The sequence below is a fragment of the Diceros bicornis genome, chromosome 1 (assembly GCF_020826845.1).
Source record: "Diceros bicornis minor isolate mBicDic1 chromosome 1, mDicBic1.mat.cur, whole genome shotgun sequence".
In the NCBI taxonomy this organism is placed as follows: Eukaryota; Metazoa; Chordata; class Mammalia; order Perissodactyla; family Rhinocerotidae; genus Diceros; species Diceros bicornis.
This window is the reverse complement of record NC_080740.1, coordinates 87,699,915-87,721,691: the sequence shown is the minus strand read 5'-3', so window position 1 is coordinate 87,721,691 and position 21,777 is coordinate 87,699,915. Positions and strand designations below refer to the sequence as shown.

Below are 21,777 nucleotides of genomic sequence, written 5' to 3'. Positions count from 1 at the left end.
GGAAGAAGTAAGAAGCATACACAGTGCTTGATCACTGGCAAGCCTCTTTTTATCTTTCTCTTGTAAGTTTTCAGTTCCACCTAAGTTTTTGATAGAATTTAGGGAGGGAGACTGCATGAGCAAAAAGCACAAAAACTGGTGTGAGTAATAGTTGATTACTACTTAATATTGAATAGAAAATAATGGGAATACACTGAAAAGGACTTCTAAATTATTTGCAGAGTTCTAAACTTCTCATTCATTGACTTAAAAATAATGCATCTATTAATTAGGGGCCTGAAAAGGAGAAGAATGTCTCCTCTGATCTTTGCCCCAAAATTTTCCTAAAATACTCCATAATATAACATAGAATTTGCATAAATTTACTAACTTTCCTTAGGATGAAAACATGGCTCAAATAACTCTTAGTTTTAACATCCCAAATAATTGTTGCTATGTAAATTGTAGGTTTTTATCATAAAATAATTGAGAAATTTAGAAAAAGTGAGGACGCCAAAAATTATTTAAATTAATCTAAATTTAATTTAAAATAGTTACATGTAAATCAAGAGACGAATAAAGCAGCAGTTGCAGACTCATTAATAAAGGGAAAAAGTTGGCAATTTAAATGCATGCAATTGTATTGATATACTAATTTACATTTTATGTATAAGAGTAATTTAAAAGAATAGGAAATAAGTATTAACTCTGAAAATAACTATATGCATAGGATAACAATATTTAACTAAAATTTTATTAACTTGCAAAGAAATACTATTAATTTATACAGAAGGTCATCTTTCTATTCAACTATTAAAGTTCCAATTCCAAAAAACACACCAAAATTAACAAATAATTATGATTCAACTTAAAGCTCCATCTTTAAACTCTTCATAATCTTCCTTGGTAAACAGATCCAAAGATAGGTTAACCCTAAATAAAAGATGACAAAATTGAATCTTGTTAATATAAAATGTCATAATCAGTAGTCACTGAAAATTTTTAACATTTCTAAGACTGCAAAGCAACAGTTAGCCACTCTGCATATTTACTGTTTTGATAACTTTTACTTTCTCTAGTTGACCATAAAAGCTTCTGATGGACTCAATGCGTAACTCATATTTTTCTTCTCCACTCCAACTCCTGCCGATACCCTTGGTGACTTCAACAGCCCCATTTACAGGAACTCTGTAACAGAACCACTATAGCACAAGCCTTTCCAGGCTACCTGAGCCACTCATAAGTAAGGTCATTGCTTGAACACTGTCATCACTTGGAACTTCTGCTTTACTTCAGAGTGCTGGAACTCTTCAAACGTTCCTAGCTGACATATTTCTACACTCCTACTTTTCGTACCCCTGCGTGCTCACTAAACAAGGTCATTCTCTCCTTTGAACTGCCAATTCCTTATCTCCTGCAAGCTTCATTTGTATCCTCCCTCAGATCCACAGTCATCTCTCTCACTACTCCTGACTGAGCCCCTAGAATCCCTCTTTGAAACTGAGAATTCCTCACCATCCTAGACATTGCCTGACATACTGTTCTTAGTCCTCTCCTCGCCCTCCATCCTCACGTTGAGGTTTTCATCCACATCTACTGCTAAAACACCTTTATGCAGTATAGATATCACACTATACAGCACTTCTAATTGCTTGCTTGGAATTTTCACCAGTACCTCACTATCACTTAAAATTCAACATCCCAAAATAAAACTCAGTACCTTCACAAAACCAGTTCTTTCTTTTGACTTCCTTCTTCCTTATCTACTTATTCTCAAAACTCAGTATCATCTCTTATCTCCTACATCTAATCATTTCTCTTCTCTCCACCCACTCTGCCACTCGCATTAAAGTGCATTTCACTTTTTCACTTAGACTGCTATTACAATCCTCCGATTTTCTTTTTCACCTCCTATCTTGCCTCCATTCCAAAGCTTTCCACAAAATGACACCAGATCCTTTCTAAAATGCAGATCTGATCAAGCCACTGCTTTAAAATGTTCTCTACTAATGATGTACAAGATATTTGCATATCTCATCTTTCTGTAAAATATTTATTAGTTACAAAAGGAAATATAGTAATTATATATAGTGGAGAAATGGACAACTTAACCAAGAGATCAAAGTTATCATTAATAAGGGATAAATGAAGATCACATGATTTCAGATGTGATACTCTGAGAGGGAAGCAACATTACTTATATAATGTTCCAGACAAAAATGCAAAATATGGGGGCCGGCCCGGTGGCCTAGTGGTTAAGTTCCACATGCTCCACTTCGGTGGCCTTAGTTCAGTTCCCAGGCGCGGACCTACATCACTCATTGGCGGCCATGCTGTGGCAGCGATCCACATACAAAATAGAGGAAAACTGGCATAGATGTTAGCTCAGGGCAAATCTTCCTCAAGCAAAAACAGGAAGATTGGCAACAGATGTCAGCTCAGGGTGAACCTTCCTAAGCGAAAAAAAATGAAAAATATGAATCAAATCATGAGAAGGTGTCAGCAAGTCTGGAGTCTGAACAATAACTGGCCTGTATTCTTCAAAAATGTCAATATCATGAAAGACAAAGAAAGGCTGAAGAACTGTTACAGATTAAAGAGGTATGACAACTAAATGTAATACGTGATCCTGGACTGGACCTTGTATCAGGAAAAATATCCCATTAAAGACTTTATTGTGACAATTGGAAAAAATTGGAATACAGGCTATAGGTTATATAAAAGTTTTATATGATTGTTAAATTTCTTGAATTTGATAACTATAGTGTGGTTATATAAAAAATATCCGTGTTCTTAGGATATACACACTAAAGTATTAAGGGGTAATACCTTATATATACACAGAGACAGAGAGTATGAGAATGAAAAGGAAATGCGGCAAGATGTTAAAAATCACTGAACCTAAGTAAAGGGTATTCTGGAGTTCTCTGTATTATTCTTGCAACTTTTCTGTACATTTGAAACCATTAAGAATAAAAGGGTAAGAAAATGTCTCATGTTTCTTCATTGCCTACTGAACTGAGTACAAATCCTCGGCCCAGCATTCAACTGAGACCCTTTGAAATACAGTGTCAGTATATTTTTATACCTCTCTTCACTGTGACTACCTTAAACATGCTTTAATCAAACTGTACGTTCCTAAACATTTTCTTGGACTCCATGAACTTGCTCATATCCATGTCTAAAATATACTCTCCTCCCCCACATTCCCACTTATAAAAGTCTACTTCTCTTTTCCAAGGCCCACCTTACTTACCTTTTCTATTACATTCCAAACCCCACCAAACTAGATGTAATCTCTCCCTAAGAATGTAATAAGCCCAGATGATTAGTAAACCAGGGTACAATTGAAAAGAAAGGGGGAAGGATGATATGCTCCGTTTCAAATATGTGGCATTTAAAAGTAACTGTGGAATAGCCTAAAGAAATTCAGAAGTACATGACCAGAAAATGGGTGAGTTATCTCAGAGTATATATGTAAAGAGTGAGTAAGACCAATTACTCCTAGGGCAGCATTTGTTATTAGGTGGTAGCAAAAGGGACAAATAAAAACTACACAGAAAATATGGTCAGAAAGGCAGAAAGAGAACCATGACGTAGCCTCCAGAACACTAAGAAAGAAGAAAGATTTTAAGGTATAGTATTAAGATAATATTAAATGTGACAGCATGTTCAAAGAGAAAGAGAACTAAGCAGAGATATGAACAAAAAGAAAAAAAAAAAAAAACCAAAAACACAGACCATGGAGAGAGTAGTTTCAATAGCATTATTAAGATGGGGCCCAAATGAAGTTTATTAAACTTCAACAATATTTAATGAGTGCCTCCTATGTGCCTAACACCAGGTTCAGGAAGGAACAGGCTGGAATTAGCCATGGACACACACACTAGAGGTTGAAGACGGTAGGATATCAAGGAAGGAAAAAAGTCTATAACTGTTATCTAAATGGGTTCTTACCAGAAGATGATAAGAAGATTCATCTTGTGTGATTTGAGTCTAGGAGCAACACAAAATACAAGGAAAATTCAAGTTGGCCTCTAGCACTAATTTTCCCATTAATAAATACATATTAAGGAATAAGAGTTATAACACATTTTTAAAACATAATTATTAGTTTTTATAATCTGGTTTAAAATTGTAATACAAAATAATGAATTGCAGAGATACTTCATGTTTTTAAGAGGCTATTTCTGGAAAACACAGTATATTATTTTAAGTTGTTAAATAATCCTTACAAGATTACTTGATGTTCAGTAGAAGGCCTCTTGCTGAAGCACAAGAGAACCCGAAAAGTTCAAGGTATGACCAGAGCAAAAGCAGATGTAATCTAGTATGTTTATTAAAGTAATTGGAGCTGGATTAACATTCAGAACAAGGTTCAGGTTTTCTGCTCATTCCTCTGTCTAGTCAGACATCGTTTTCACTTAAGAAACCACTGAGTACTTTTTTCTTCCTAATGCCCTCTACTGCCTCATTTTCCTTCTTAACTGAATAAGAAAAGTAAAATAGAGTATCACTAATCTGAACATTGTTTTATATGCCATTATTGCAAATAACTTATGCTATTATTGATGCAATATTACATCAACAGTAATGGGTTTTCAGTGTTACATTGCTTACAAAATGATATTCTGTTCTAATTATTATCTCACGAAATTTTTCACAAAATTAAATTCTGTAATGGTCAACGTCAGAATCATGGTGGAGTTGTTCCCTTTGTCTTTCACCTCTAAGTTACAACCAATAGGATATACATAGACCAAAAAAGGACTCTCTGCACAGCACACTTGAATGCCTGAGAGATCCAGACATCTATACATCTGAAAGTGGGTGGACTGGACCTCCTAGAGGTCGTGTAACCAGGGGAGCAGTGGTAGCAGTTCCTAAGACCAGAGGTTCTAGGAACTGCAGCCGCACCTGCAAGCAGAGGCCCCAGGAACTGAGGTAACACCCACGAATGGAGGCCCCAGGAATCCAGGCAGCCCACACTCCCAGAGGTGCCAGGAATGACTGCAGGTCCGGGACCAGAGGCTCCAGGAACCACGATGACACCTGTGAGCCAGTCCCCTCCCCCTCCCTCAGCGATGGCATCTCCAACACCAACTCTTCCAGCAGCTGAGGCTGCACCCAAGACAGATACCCCCCACAGCAGCCACAATGCCTGTGACCTGAGGTTCTAAGAAGCACGGCGGCTCCAGAGACCAGAGGCTGCAGGAGCCACAGCAGCACTTCTGGCTCAGCCCCTACCCCATTGCAACTGGTGGAACCTGCAACCTGAGGCTTTAGGAAATGCAGCAGTGCCCTTGACCCAGTCCCCTCCCCCCCTCAGTGGTGGTGCCTCCAACACTGGCCATTCCAGCAGCAGAGGCTACAGCCAAGACCCCAAGAACCCCTACAGCAGCGGCGGTGCCCGTGACCTGAAGTACCAGGAACTGTGCAGGTGCCAGAGACCCGAGGCGTCAGGAGCTTCAGTGGCCTCTGTGACCCAAGTACCCCTCCCCCAGTGGTGGTGGCAGTGTCACCCACAATCCTGGCCCATCTGGGAGCAGTGGTGACACCTACAAACCCAGTGCCCCTGGCAGCAATGTTGCCAGCACCCCTAGATAACCTGGGAGCAGCAGCGCAGGTGGCACATGAAGAAGCAGCGCCCAAGCCCATGCAGAGCAGCAACAGTGCAGCCCACGACCCCGGTCCCCCCAGCTGCACAAGTGTCCACGACTCCCCCCCCCAACCCATAGCAGCAGCACCTGCAGACTCAAAAACTTGGACATGGCAGAAGTGACTGTAACCTTGGCTCCTGCCCAATTCTCCCTCTCCCCTACCCACTGCAATGGGGGAATCCATGAACCAGGCAACCCCAGAAGCAGCAGAGGTTCTGGCAGCCACCCCACCCACCCAGTAGTGACACCCATGACTGCAGTGACATTGTAAGCAAGAAAGGCAACAGCAGCCTCAGAGGCACAAGGAGCACGATGAGGCACTGACGATGCCTCTGGCAGATGCAGTGGAGCAGGGAAGTTCACGCTCTCAAATCTAATGAGAAGCAGCTCAGAATCAAAGTAAACAAAGCCTTACCCAAATAAGAAAGGTGTTTGCTACCACAAATGTGCCAGCACAGGAACAACTCATGAAGCACCATGAAGAACTACAGTAATATGGCAGCACAAAAAGAAAACGACAACTCTCCAGAAACCAAACTTGAAGTCATGGAAGATTGCGATATAACTAACAGAGAATTCAAAATAGCTGTTGTGAAGAAACTCAGTGAGGTACAGGAAAACTCAGAAAGAAAGTTCAATGAGCTCAAGAATAAAATTAAGGAACAGAAAGAGTACTTCACCAAAGAGATTGAAACTCTAAAAAAAAAAAACAGAAATTTTGGAGCTGAAGAACACAATAAATGAGATGAAGAATAAAGTAGAAAGCAGTGGAAATAGAGCAAACCATATGAAAGAAAGAATTAACAAGCTCAAAGACAGAAATCTAGAAATGATTCAGGTGGAAGAGGAGAGAAAATTAAGATTTTTTAAAAATGGAGAAATTCTAAGAGAAATATGCAATTCAATTAGGAAAAGCAACATAAGGACAATGGGTATCCCAGAAGGAGAAGAGCGGGAGAAAGGAACAGAGAGTTCATTTAAAGAATTACTAGCTGAGAATTTCCCAAACCTGGGGAAAGAACTGGATATACAAGTACATGAAGCTAACAGAACACCTAATTATCTGAATGCAAAAAGACCTTCTCCAAGGCACATTATATTAAAACTGTCAAAAGTCAATGACAAAGAAAGAATATTAAGAGCATCCAGAGAGAAGAAAATAACTCACAAAGAACCCCCACTAGGCTATCAACAGTTTTCTCAGCAGAAACTCTACAGGCTAGGAGACAGTGGAATGATATATTCAAAATACTGAAAGATAAGAACCGTCAGCCAAGAACAGTCTATCCAGCAAAGTTATCCTTGAGATAAAAAGGAAAAATAAAGGCCTTCCCAGACAAACAGAAGCTGAGGGAGTTCATAGCCCCTATACCTGCCTTATAAGAAATGTTTTAAAGGAGCCCTCCTACCTGAAACAAAAGGCAAAGATAGACAAAGCTTTGAGCAAGGCAATAAACAGAATCAGAAAATTGCAGCTCTATATTAGAACAGGTTAGTAAACAATTATAACACAAAGGCTAAAGGGAAAGAAAGCATTAAAAATCACTATAACCACTTCGATTTGGTGACAAACTCACAATAAAAAAAGGGATAATTTGTGATAACAAAAATATAGAAGAGGAAGAGGAAAAGGACGAAAATTGCATAGGCAAATGGAGACACGATGTTATCAGCAGAGAAAGGACTATCTCATCTATGAGATCTTTTATATAAACCTCATGGTAACCATGAAACAAAAATTCAGAGCAGAGTCACAAAACATAAAAAATGAGGAAACTGAGAAACACATCACAGAAAACCAACAAACTAAAATGGCAGACAGAAACACAATAAAAAAGAAACAATGGAAACATAGAACAACAAGAAAACAACAGATAAAATGGAAGTATTAAGCTCTTATATATCCATAGTCATCCTAAATGTAAATGGATTGAATTCACCAATCAAAAGACACAGAGTTGCTGGACAGATTAACAAACAAGACCCAACAATATGCTGCCTCCAGGAGACCCATCTCAGCTCTAAAGACAAATATAGGCTCAGAATGAAGGAATGGAAGATGATACCCCAAGAAAATGACAACCAAAAGAAAAGGGGTGTGGCTATACCTAGATCAGACAAAATAGACTTCAAGCCAGAAAAGATGCGAAGAGACAAAGATAGACATTATATCATGATAAAGGGGACATTCCACTAAGAAAACATAACATTTATTAATATATATGCACCTAACATAAGAACACCAAAGTATATAAAGCAACTATTAACAGACCAAAAGGGAGAAACTGACTGCAACACAATAATAGTAGGGGACTTTAATACCCCACTAACATGAATGGATAGACCATTCAGACAGTCAACAAGGAAACAGTGGACTTAAATGAAACTCTAGACCAGATGAATTTAATAGATATATATAGGACATTCTATTCAAAAGCAGTGGAATACACATTCTTTTCAAGTGCACATGGAACATTCTCAAAAATAGACCATATGGGGAAACAAAACACATCTCAATAACTTAAGAAAACTGAAATCATATCAAGCATCTTTTCCAACCACAGTAGTATAAAACTAGACATCAACTACAAGAAGAAAGCTGGAAAAGTCACAAATATGGAGAGACTAAACAATATGCTACCAAACACCTATTGGATCAATGAAGAAATCAAATGAAAAATCAAAAAATACCTGGAGATAAATGAAAATGAAGACACAACATACCAAAACCTATGTGATGCAGCAAAAGCAGTACTAAGAGAGATGTATATAGCAATACAGGCTCAAGAAACAAGAAAAATCTCAAATAAACAATCTAACACTACACCCTAAAAGAACTAGAAGAATAAGAAAAAATGAAGCCCAAAGGCAGCAGAAGGAAGGAAATAATAAAAATAAGACTGGAAATAAATGAAATAAAAGCTAAAAAGACAAAAGATCAATGAAACTAAGAGCTGGTTCTTTGAAAATATAAACAAAACTGACAAACTCTTAGCTAGATTCACTAAGAAAAAAAGAGAAAAGGCTCAAATAAATAAAATCAGAAATGAAAGAGGAGAAATTAAAACAGATACCACCAAAATACAAAAGATTATGAGAGTACTACGAAAAGCAATATGCCAACAAATTGGATAACCTAGAAGAAGTGGATAAATTCTCAGAATCATACAACTTCTCCAAACTGAATCAAGAAGAAATAGAGAATCTGAATAGACCAATCACAAGTAAACATATTGAAACAGTAATCAAAAACCTCCCAAAAAACGAAAGTCCAGACCCAATAGCCGCTCTGGTGAATTCTACCAAACATTCAAAGAAGATTTAATACCTATCCTTCTCAAACTCTTTCAAATAATTGAAGAGGACAGGACACTTCCTAACTCATTTTACGAGGCCACCATTGCCCTGATACCAAAACCAAAAAAGGACGACACAAAAAAGGAAAATTACACGCCAATGTCACTAATGAACACAGATGCAAAAATCCTCAACAAAATTTATATGGAACAACAAAAGACCTCGAATAGCAAATCGATTACAATACATTAAAATGATCATACACCACAATCAAGTAGGATTTATTCCAGGGATGCAGGGATGGTTCAACATCTGCAAATCAATCAATGTGATACACCCCATTAGCAAAATAAAGAATAAAAATCACATGATCATCTCAATAGATGCAGAAAAAGCATATGACAAAATTCAACACCCATTTCTGATAAAAATTCTCAATAAAATGGGTAGAGAAGGAAATACCTTAACATAATAAAGGCCATATATGACAAACCCACAGCCAACATCATACTCAACAGTGAAAAACTGAAAGCTACTCCTCTAAGAAGAGGAACAAGACAAGGATGCCCACTCTTGCCACTCTTGTTCAACATAGTATTTGGAAGTCCTAGCCAGAGCAATTAGGCAAGAAAAAGAAATAAAAGGTATCCAAATTGGAAAGGAAGAAGTCAAACTGTCACTATTTGTGGATGACATGATTCTATATATAGAAAATCCTAAAGAATCCACCAAAAACTATCAGAAATAATTAACAAATACAGTTGCAGCGTACGAAATCAACGTACAAAAATCAGTCACATTTCTATACACTAACAATGAACTAGCAGAAAAAGACATCAAGTATACAATTCCATTACAACCACAACAAAAAGAATAAAATACCAAGGAATAAATTTAACCAAAGAGGTGAAATACCTGTACACTGAAAACTACAAGACATGGTTGAAAGAAAATGAAGAAGACATAAAGAAATGGAAAGAGATTCCAAGCTAATGGATTGGAAGAATTAACATAGTTAAAATGTCCATATTACCTAAAGCAATCTACAGATTCAACGCAATCCCAATCAGAATCCCAACGACATTTTTCACAGAAATAGAACAAAGAATCCTAAAATTTATATGGAAAAACAAAAGACCTCGAATAGCCAAAGCAATCCTGAGGAAAAAGAACAAAGCTGGAGGTTTCATACTTCCTGATTTCAAAATTTACTACAAAGCTATAGTAATCAAAACAGCATGGTATTGGCAGAAAAACAGACACACAGATCAATGGAACAGAACCGAGAGCCCAGAAATAATCCCACACATCTATGGATAGCTAATTTTTGACAAAGGGGCCAAGACCATACAACAGAGAAAGGAAAGTCTCTTCCATAAATGGTATTGGGAAAACTGGACAGCCATGTGCAAAAGAATGAAAGTATACCATAATCTTACACCATACACAAAAATTAACTCAAAATGGATTAAAGACTTGAATGTAAGACCTGAAACCATAAAACTCCTAGAAGAAAACATAGGCAGTACACTTTTTGACAACGGTCTTAGCAGTAATTTTTGAATATCATGTCTCCTCAGGCAAGGGAAACAAAAGAAAAAATAAACAAATGGGACTACACCAAACTAAAAAGCTACTACACAACAAAGGAAACCATCAACAAAACAAAAAGACAACATACCAACTGAGAGAAAACATTTCCAAATTACATATCCAATAAGGGGTTACTATCAAAAATATACAAAGAACTCACACAACTCAACAACAAAAAAACAAATAATTCAATTAAAAAATGGGCAGAGGATCTGAACAGACATTTTTCCAAAGAAGATATACAGATAGCCAACAGGTACATGAAAAGATGTTCAACATCACTAATTATTAGGGAGATGCAAATCAAAACTACAATGAGATATAACCTCATGCCCATCAGAATGGCTATAATTAACAAGACAATAAATAACAACTGTTGGAGAGCACGTGGAGAAAAGAGAACTCTCATACACTGATGGTGGGAATGCAAACTGGTGCAGCCACTATGGAAAACAGTATGGAGATTTCTCAAAAAATTAAAAATAGAAATACCATATGATCCAGCTATTCCACTTCTGGGTATTTATCCAAAGAACACAAAAACACTAATTCGAAAAGATACATGCACACCTATGTTCATTGCAGCATTATTCACAATAGCCAAGACTTGGGAGCAATCTAAGTGCCCACCAACGGATGAATGGATAAGGAAGATGTGGTATATATACACAATGGAATACTACTGAGCCATAAAAAACATGAAACCTTGCCATTTGTGACAACATGGATGGACCTTGAGGGTATTACACTAAGTGAAATAAGTCAGAGGAAGAAAGATAATTACCATATGACTTCACTCATATGTGCAAGATAAACAAACAAACACACAGATATGGAGAACAGATTGGTGGTTACCAGAGGGTGATGGGGTGTGGGGAAGTCAAAAGCAGTAAAGGGGCACATGTGTAAGGTGACAGATGGCAACTAGACTTTTAGTGGTGAACATAATTCAGTCTATTCAGAAGTCAAAATGTAATGATGTACACTTGAAATTTATATAATGTTATACAGCAATGTGACCTCAATAAAAAAATAAATAATAAAAATAAATGAAAAAAATTAAATTCTGCAGATTTACTGTCAAAATAGAAGTTGTCATCGAGTGACCGTATAAAGAACCTATAGACGCATTCAGCACAGTAGCATGTGTATTAGGACATACATGAAGGAAAGAAAATAACTACTATGATTTATCAATTCATGTGGCATTATTAGTTACATAAATTGCATCCAACTTAATTGTTTGAGGATCCAGAACTTCCAATTACTTTAATAAACATACTAGATTATATCTAATTTTGCTCTGACCACAATATCAACTCAATATTGATGCAGCTTTAGAACATGATTTAATTTATGAGTGTTTTCCAGGAATGAAATAATGACATCAAGGTCATAACTCAAGGGCAAATTTTGTTAAATGCATTAAATTGGACTGCAGCATCCATGGAAAGGAAGTGACTATACGAAGTGATACAGAATGTATAATTTTATATCGCAGTTAAAATGTTTTTCTTCATCAATATGGATGAGTTATGTAATCTGTATTAAAAAGTTGGCATTAAAACAAGTATGTTTCCTTTGCTGAGTAAATTCAGTCAATGTTCACCTTCTGCACTCCTCCACGCATACCTACCCCTGTGCTCTACTCTACACTCACTGCTTTAAGACGTTTGTACCTTTAATTGTGATGAACAGTGATAATATGGTAGCCTCGTTACTATAGTTCTGTACATCGAATGTGACAATTAGGAAAACTACGGGTCTAAAGTGACCAAGGGTAACTATACCGTTACAAAAGCCAGTCTTCTTTAACACCATAAAATACAATAAATAATACAATAAAATAAAAATTGTGTTAACTTACTTTCACCAGATAATTGTTGGTGTTTCAGCCTGAGTCTATATTTTTCATTCTCTTCAAGCATTCTAGAAATGACTTTGTATACTCTATTCCATACTGAAACCTTAAAAAGATACACACAGTTAAAGAACACTGAGCAGAGAAGCAGGAATACATTTTGATGGAGGCAGCTGGGAGTGGCTCAACTGTGCTTCATGCGAATTGATGTTATTATTATAAAGCAATATTAGCACTTAGAGACCTAAAATTTAAATGTAATTGTTTTCTCATGATCATTGAATTTTCTGATCTCTTTTCCCAACTTCCTAGCATTTCCTCTCTATAGTAGTATTTAAATTAACTGCCCTGGATGAAGTTTCCTTTCAAAGGCACTGTCTATAAAGTCCTACCTAAATGGTTCCAACACATTCAATTTTGTTTTGAAAGGTGATAAAAACAGTGAATTCCTATTCCCATGTCTAAACCACTGGGCAATGATTTGATTTTCTGATGTATTTAATTCTAGTCAGAATTAAACATTTCTCCTAGGACATACCAAAGCAAAATTACTAGAGAGTAAGAATATAGTAGAATAGAAAGAAAGAGGACTTGGAAGAAAACAGATAGATCTAGGCTCAAATTCTGGCTTTGCCACTTACCAGTGGCTTGACATTGGGCAACTGCTTAAACCACATCTAGGAATAACTTCATACGTTGGATTATTAGAATTAATGAAAAATATGTGTAAAGCCCTTACCCCAGTGTCTGGCACACAGTAGTTACAAGTAAATATTAGCTATTGCTCTTTTCTCCTCACCCAAGAGGAATTGGTTCTTGGAAGAAATATTTCTTAGTATAGTGAGAAGATTAGATGATCACTCAAAATACATTTGCTGCAAGGATTAGTCACCTTGAATGCTATTCTATACTATACATGGATTATAAATCAAATTCAAACCTCAGAAACAATACACTTTTATGTGAGGTTATCAACTAACAATTTCTTTAAACTGATGTGTAAAATATACGGTGGAAAACAAAGATTAGTAGAGTAACTGATGTTGAATATGCTTAAAACACTCAAGCTACCATGACATTTGGACAAGCAGAGGTTAAAATGATTCAGCAGGAAAGGTTCATCCTTGTCAGCTTTCCTGCTAGAAACTTAATGTACATCCCTTGTCTTTAAAAGAGTAATACGACACTAATATAGATACATTATTCTTTTCTGTGAAATCCATCATTTTCTTTTGATACTTATATTACACTATCTATCAGAATTTGGTATATTCTGTGGAACATATATTTTCATGCTTTGAAAAATCTCCCAGTGGGTTACAGTTGGATTAAAATGTGTTTTATACCTTTGAACTCTAGAAGGACTATTCTTTATAGTTAATAAATATTTTCAAACCAAGTTTCATTTATGCTAAATTAATTGTATTTCGTCATTTCAGTAAATTTAATGTTTCAAAAGATGGAACTATTATTACTGTCTTGAGTTTCTTCACATATTTGTATTTAGAGAAGTTAATCTAAAATTCAAATATTGCTCATTCCCCTTTACAATAAAATACCTTTTTCTTTTTCTTCATTGTTTTGGAAGCTTCGTTCAAAGGTATGGGAAAATCAAACTTTTTAGCTAAATTCTTCTGGGTTAAACCTAATTTAAAAAAAAAAAAGAGTGAGAGGGTAAAAAAGCAAGGTCAGCATATATTCACTATCCTGAGAATGGAGACAATTATCAATGTCTCTTGAGCTCTCTTTGGGGATTTTTACACTTGTTGGGGTATTTCTGATTACTAGATAATAACGGTTTACCAAATAGCTAATACTATGCTGGAAAAAAAAAAAAAACAATAAAACTAGAGATAAACTACCTTGGAAGTGCCTAGGAAATCTCCTTCCTTTTCTGATTTGAAAGGTGAGTCCCAAAAAGGTTAGGAAGAGTAAACAAATACCAGAAACCACATCTTGCCCCAGTGTATCTCCACAGTCTCCTTTCTTCTCCACTCAACTTCAGGTACACATTATGCGCCCAACTACACAAAACACCTTGTGGTTGCTCAAATATGTCTTGTTCTTACCCCTCCCAGCCTTTGCACACGCTCTTCTATCTGGCTAGAACACAGTGTGCATGCACACACACACACACACATACACACACTCGCCAGGCAAATTTCTACCTGCTCTTCAAGACAGCTCACGTCACCTCCTCTCTACAGCCCTCCCTCAAACACACACAGCCCCACGCACAGCACTGGCTCCAGGAACACCTTGTTCATATCACTTAGCACACTTTTATATCATTTTAAACTTTTATAATGTGTTTCCTCCACTCAGCTGAGACCTTCTGGAGGGCAATGGCCATGTGTGTCTTATTCATCTTTCTATCCACACTACCAGACACATAGTAGATATTAATAAAGGTTTGTCAGAATGAAGAAGCTTCCTGTCTCTACTCACCAAACCATGCTGCCTTCCCCAATATTAACTGTTAAAAGAAAACCTAAGGGCTTGTGTGTCCAAAGACAAAATCATAAAGCAATGAGCATGAGTTCCTTGAAAGCCTTTATATTTGTTCTCCTTTTGTCTGGAATACTTCCCCTACCCCAACCCTTCCCCACTTCGTGCCTGCCCTACCGCCTTTCTTCTACCTATTCAATATTTAGTTTTCCAGGGGCCTTCTCTGATCTCACGAAGCACTTGAGGAGTATATTTTATTCTTCATTAGAGATCCAGTATCTAATGCCATAGATATTAGATACACAGTAAGTATACCATTTGTTGAGCGCATTAGAGTATGTTCTAAAATGGCATTTCCCAATTTGTGAGAAGCATGCCAATGACTCTGGGTGGGGCACAGATATAGCACTAAAGAACATTAAATCACATGGTGAGAAACTCACTCCCTTTCCAATTCTTTTTCAATCTTCTGGTAACATCAAGGAGAGTCTCAGTTTGGAACTAGTACATCTTTAAGACTTCTCTAAGACTTGCTAGTCTCTCTTTATGACCACAGACAACCTTCAGCAGACAATCTATTTGGCTAGAATTTAATAATATTGTTTTGCCTTTATTAGATTGTTTTTAGTTAATTTCTATTTATGGCAAACGGTACAAGTTTTCCACTGAAGTAATGATGTAAAGTATTCTAAAAAGAAATTTAGTTGAGAGGAAAAAATGCACCCATTTAAATAAATATTTTAAGTAAATATATTTAAGTAAATATATATTAGATACAGAGGAGATGTGAATATGGTGTAGGAAATTAACTCAAGATGATCATTCCCTTCCCTTCCAGCCATCTCTGCTCAGTGTGCCAACATTACTGGGCATTTATTCTACACCAGACCCTGTGCTAGGCACTCTGCATGCATTACTTCATTCAATCTTGACAGCAATTTGTTGAGGCAGGAACTATTATCCCCATTTTACAGATAAGGAAACTGAGAATCAGGTAACTAACTTGCCCAGTATTACACTGCTAATACATGACAGAGCCAAGATCATGTTTTTCTTTCTTTTTTGTGTGTGTGAAGAAGATCAGCCCTCAGCTAACATCCATGCCAATTCTCCTCTTTCTTTGCTGAGGAAGACTGGCCCTGGGCTAACATCTGTGCCCATCTTCCTCCACTTTATATGGGATGCCGCCACAGCATGGCCTGACAAGCGGTGCGTCCTGCGCGCCCGGGATCCGAACCCAGGCCGCCAGCAGCGGAGCATGCGCACTTAACTGCTACGCCACGGGGCCGGCCCCCATGTTTTTCTGACTTCAAAGCCAATGCTCTTAATAATCTCTACTGTCCCACTAGCAATTTCTCCACCCATGTGGTTTGACTTCCTGCCTCTATGTCTCTCCTTTCCCTGAATTATCAAAGCCCTTCTAAGTGTGCCTCTCACAGCACTCATGCCTACTAGCTTGTATTCTCATTATTCATGGATAAGTCTCCTGAGAGCAGAATATTTGTCTGATCCATCTGCCTCACTAGCACCTGACCTAGTGACTACAGTACAGTAGATGTTAAGTTAAGTGTTGTTGAATGGATAAATAATTCACCTGTGTTCCCCACAGAGAGCCAGGCCTAAGTATTTAAGGAACGTCCACTTAGCATTAATATTAAATACACCCAAGATTGAGTGAAACCTAAGCACTTCAGCACTTTCTGGCTTGGTTTAAATAAAAGACTAGCCCAGGACCTTCTTCCCTTGACTCTATTCCTGGATTCACAAGCACAGTAGGGTGGTCACTCAAGTTAACGGCTCCATCATCTGCCCAGCTGCCCAGGACAGAAACTTCAGACTTGGCCTCAACCCTTCCTCCTCCCTCTTTCAGTCAGGCCTCCATCCTGTCCACTCTGCCTCCACTGCCATCGCCTTAGCTCAGGGTCTTGTCTTTCCCCTGGACTACCGCAAGTGCCTGTAACTGGTCTCTGGCCTCCAATCTTTACCACCCCAACTCCCTCCCAGTTTTCCCTCCTCCAGATCTGATCATGTCACCTCTGCCACAAAGGAACAGCAAAAAAATTCCAAAATTTCAAAACCAAACTTCAGAACAAACTGCATTATTGTCATTTCCCACCCCTCAGAGCCACCAACTAGAAGAAAGCCTACTCCAAGTCAGCACAGCCCAAAGTCACAAAGGCGGAAAACTGGCTTCATACTCCCCGCTCTTTGCTGCCCAGTTATTCCTACCTGACATATGTGGGATCCCCAGCACCAATCTGTGCATCCCCTCGCCCTCCTCCATGAGCTGCTTCATCTGTTTTTCAGTGTTCTTCACGTCCAGTCTACTATCTTAGCGCTGGACTATTTTTTGTCTCTTTGATCTGTGAGTGCTAAAGCAACACAGGCTCTCTACAGGATCCATTTTATTCTTTCCACACTTCCTGCTCTCTCCCCTTTAATGCTGAAGAGCTCATCACTACCATGCACTCTCCTATTCCTAGAATAAATTTTTTATCTGTTATTATTCAAAGAAGCTGGAAACCCAGGGCTAAAGTGTCTTATACTATCCCTAGATTTTTTAAATCACCAGCACAGAGGCCAGAAAAAAAACTTGAGTCCCTTTTAACAATGGGGCCTTTAGAGGGGCCTGGAGTCCAAACTAATGCCCCTGCTTAAGTCTCTCTGCAGGCTTCCCACCACAGCTCATTCTCAGGAGTCACGTTCTACAGAGCACCATTTGATACTTCCAATGATCAAAGCAAATTGAGTTCTGATAGGACACCAAATTATTTATACATTTTTTCAACTTGGGCTTTAGTCTTGCCTGCTTCCAATTCAGTCTCCCCTACACAGCATGAACCAAATAAATCTGACCCTATCACTTCTCTTGTTCAAAACCTTCCAATGCAGGACTTCTGGGAAGCCAAAGACAATGTGGGATGTGTAGTAGTAATCAACTTCCCCAAATTTCGCCCCAAACTACTTCACATTACAAAAATTCTACTTGAAGACAGAGAATGCTGAAACTGCAAAATCACTGTTAGTAAAATGAGAAAATAATTAAATCACAGAGCTATGATCCCATATGCTCCAGCCCCACCTTAAGCAGGGCTTTACCACCAGCAGGGAAGAGAAAGGAAGGACACAAGAAAAGGTACCTGCAGGAGAGCTGGAGTGACCCACAGAAAAATTAAATCCACCCTAAATCTGAAAATACTAAAACATAACTGGGCAGATCAGAGCACAGACTAAAGGGAAAGGATTTTAATGCACAATTTAAAGGTCCAGACCCCACAAAAAGTAGCAAGCATGCAATTTAATGGGACCGACTCAGTTTAAAGGGGCAAACATGATGCATGACTTAAAGGGACAGTCTTCTAACCTCATGGCTTCTGGGGGAGAGAAAGAACAAAAAGGTAGGATCATAAATTGGGTCACAAAGAAAACATCAATAACATCCATAAAGCAGATTGCTGTTTACAAACAACACTCTCTGATTACAATGCAATAAAACTAGAGTTTACTAACAAAAGCAAAACAGAAAAGTCCTGGAAATTTAAAAAATTTTAAATCTATTAAGCAATTCTAGGGTGAGAGGGGTAACACAAACTGAAATTACAGAATTTCTTTAAAAACAGTGACAATGAAAACACTACATATTAGAATCTATGGGATTTAAAGTAGTGGTTAGAAGAAAATTCATGGGACTAAACACTTTTATCAATAAAAAGGAAGAATAAAAATAAACAAACAAAATTTCCTGCTCAGAAAAAAGTATGAAAAGAACAAAGAAAGCACACGTAAGAAAATAATAAAGTTTTATCTTTATTATTTATCTTTATTTATTAATGAGGAAGAGGCTAGAAAAGCAAAATATCTCATTAATAAATCAAAATCCTGTTTTTTTAAAAAAATTAACAAAATAGACAAAACACTGGCTAACTTGATCAAGAAAAAGGGAGAAAGCACATCAAAACAAAAAAAAAAAGAAATGACACGGGGGAAATAACCACTGAAACACAAGAAATAGTCAAAAACCATAAGACACTACTCTGCAGACCTCTATGCAAATAAATTTGGAAACCTAGATCAAACAATTTCCTAGGGAAATACAGATTACCAAAATCGACCCATTAGAGTCAGAAAGCTTAAAGAGACCAATCTCCATAGGAGATATATAGAAAGTTATTAAGGAATTATCCCACAAAAAGCACTAGACCCAGATGGTTTCACAGAAGAATTCTATCAAGTCTTCAAACACCAGATAGTCCCAGTGTTCTACAAATTACTCCAGAGCACTGAAAAGGAGGGAAAAGTTCCTAATTCCTCTTATGAAGTAAGTATAATTCTGATACCTAAACCAGAGGAAGAAGTACAAAGATAGAAAAACTACAGATCACTATCTCTCGTGAATAACAATGCAAAAATCCTAAACAAATTATTAGCAGATTCCAACACTACTTTAAGAAAATAATAAATCATAACCAAGTAGGATTTATGTCAGGAATGTGAGGTTGGTTCACTATTAGGAAATCCATTTGTATTATGTACCATATTAATAAAACTGAGGAAAAATACACTTATCTCCATATATCTGAGAAAGCTTTTGACAAAATCCAACACTCATTCATGATAAATACACTGAAGAAAATAAAAATTGAGGGATACTTTTTAATATCTTAAGTAGACGTGCCTCAGTACTAAAGCCAGTACCTTATGTAATGGGGAACACAGATGCATTTCCCCTGAGATCAGAAACAAGGCAAGGATGCCCACAGTCTCCACTACTATTCCACATTGCACTTGTGCTATTAGCCAATGCAATAAGACAAAACAAATCCTTGCAGGCAGAAGAATAGGTAAAAAAGAAATAAAATTATTTCTATTTACAAATAATATAATAGTATATCTGAAAAATCATGAGTGTCAACAATAAAACTGACTCTTATAATAAAAGAATTCAGTGAAGTACTAGGATCTAAAATTAACATACAAAAATCAATAGGCTAAGTGAAAGAGGCCAATCAGGAAAGCTCACATATTGTAGGATTCCATTTATATGAAATGTCCAGAACAGGCAAATCTATGGAGACAGAAAGTAATTTAGTGCCTACTTAGGGCTGGGGCTGGCAGGAGGGGATGCCAGTGAGGGGGAATAGTGAATGCTGGTGGGTACAGGGTTTCTTTGGGGGGTGGGTGGGTAATAAAAATGTTTCAAAACTGATTGTGGCAATGGTTGCACAACTCTGCACAAAACATTGAATTGTGCACTTTAAAGTTGAGGGGCTGCGCCCAGTGGAGCAAGTGGTTAAGTGTGTGCGCTCCGCTGGGCGTCCGACCAGGTTGGATCCCGGGTGTGCACCAACTCACCACTTGTCAAGCCATGCTGTGGCGGTGTCCCACATAAAGTAGAGGAAGATGGGCACGTATGTTAGCCCAGGGCCAGTCTTCCTCAGCAAAAAAAGAGGAGGATTGGCAGATGTTAGCTCAGGGCTGATGTTCCTCACTAAATAAATAAATAAATAAATAAATAAATAAATAAATAAACAAACAGGTGAGTTGAATGGATTGTGAATTATACCTCAATAAAGCTACTTTTTAAAAAGCACAGGTGGAAAAGTGGGCTCTCAAAAGGCAGGCAGGACTTTTTGAGGTGATGGAAACGCTCTATATCTTGTTTGTGGTGGTGTGTTACTAGAGTATCTAACTTTGTCAAACCTCCTCAAAACGTATGTAAATCAATCCTAAATAAAGCTGATTTTTTGTAAAGATCAAGGGGCTTCATATACACAAACAAACATTTAGAAGACATTATGGAGGAGGAAACCCCATAGCAGAGAAGATCAAATGCCTAGGAAAAAATTTACCAAGACATATGTAAAACCTGCAGGAGAAAAAATTTTAAACATAAAACATTCCTTAAAGACACAAAAGTAGCCTGAACAAATGGAAAGACATCCTCTGTACTTGAGAGAAAGTGACTCAACATTTTAAAGATGTCAGTTCTCCTTAATTTATAAAGTCGATGGATCCCAATAGGAATACCAAGGAGCAGGCCCAGGGCCCCCTCATTCCGGGAACTTCGCGGCTCCACTCGGTACCCCTTCCTCTCGATCTCCGCCTCATCCTGCATGACCCTCGTCTGCGCTTCAGCCCCTTTGCCGGCCACCCCTGAAGCGAACGACAGGGCTGTCTTTCCGCGCCGGCACAGGCTGGTGGACTGACAGGGGGGCCGGGCCTGCCGCCGACGCCCGAGTGGCCCAGCGGCCGCGGGACGGGGCTGCTGCGTGGCCGGCCCCAGGCTGGCCTAGGAGAGGCCGCGCTGAGGAGGCCGACGGGGAGGCTGAGGGCCCAGCAGCCAACTGCCCTGAGAGCCGGACAGCCGGCAGCCTGGCGGCCAAGGAGGACGCCCAGGCGCACCGCCCAGCCCGCCCCGAAGGCCGGAGCCCCCTCCGCCCTGTCCCCGCCCGCCCCCCTCGCGCCACCTGCACGTGCCGCCGGCCCGGGGCCGCTCCGCGCGCTCGACGCCCGCGCCTCCGAGGGGGCCGCGGGGGCCCTGGGCCCGGGGCCGGGGGGCAGCTCCCCGCCGCACGACGCCTCCGCCCGGCGGCAGCCCGCCCCCAGCCCCTCGCCCCAGCGGCCCTGCGCCCGGCGGCCGCCCAGCTGCGCCACGCCGCCACCCCGGTGCGAGCCGAAGCGCGTCACGTAGACGCAGGGCGCCGGGGCCCGCGCCCGCCCGCGGCCAGCCGCCGCCATCACGGCCCGCTCCGTCCCGCAACCGCCGCCGAGGCCCTCAGCGGCCAGCCGGGCGCCAGCACTGGAGTGCGGGGAGGGCGGGGCGGGAGAGCGCAGGGCTGAGCGGGGGCGGGGGCCGGACCACTGTAGGGGGGGTACGGGGGGGGCGAGAGAACGCCCCACTGTGCGGAGGGGGCAGGGACCGCTGTATGGCGGGGGGTG

General features: G+C 39.2%; 1 protein-coding gene across 1 annotated transcript; it reads right to left on the bottom strand.

Annotated features, from left to right (window-relative positions):
* Window positions 1-852: 852 nt before the first annotated feature.
* On the bottom strand, window positions 853-21,576 carry C1H5orf47 (chromosome 1 C5orf47 homolog). Its single transcript, XM_058546285.1, has 5 exons — window positions 21,306-21,576; window positions 13,950-14,035; window positions 12,397-12,496; window positions 3,937-3,975; window positions 853-912 (listed from the first exon to the last, which is right to left on the bottom strand). Exons 1-4 carry the CDS (start codon window positions 21,574-21,576, stop codon window positions 3,956-3,958), a joined length of 477 nt encoding a protein of 158 aa, XP_058402268.1. The 3' UTR covers window positions 853-912; window positions 3,937-3,955.
* Window positions 21,577-21,777: the final 201 nt, after the last annotated feature.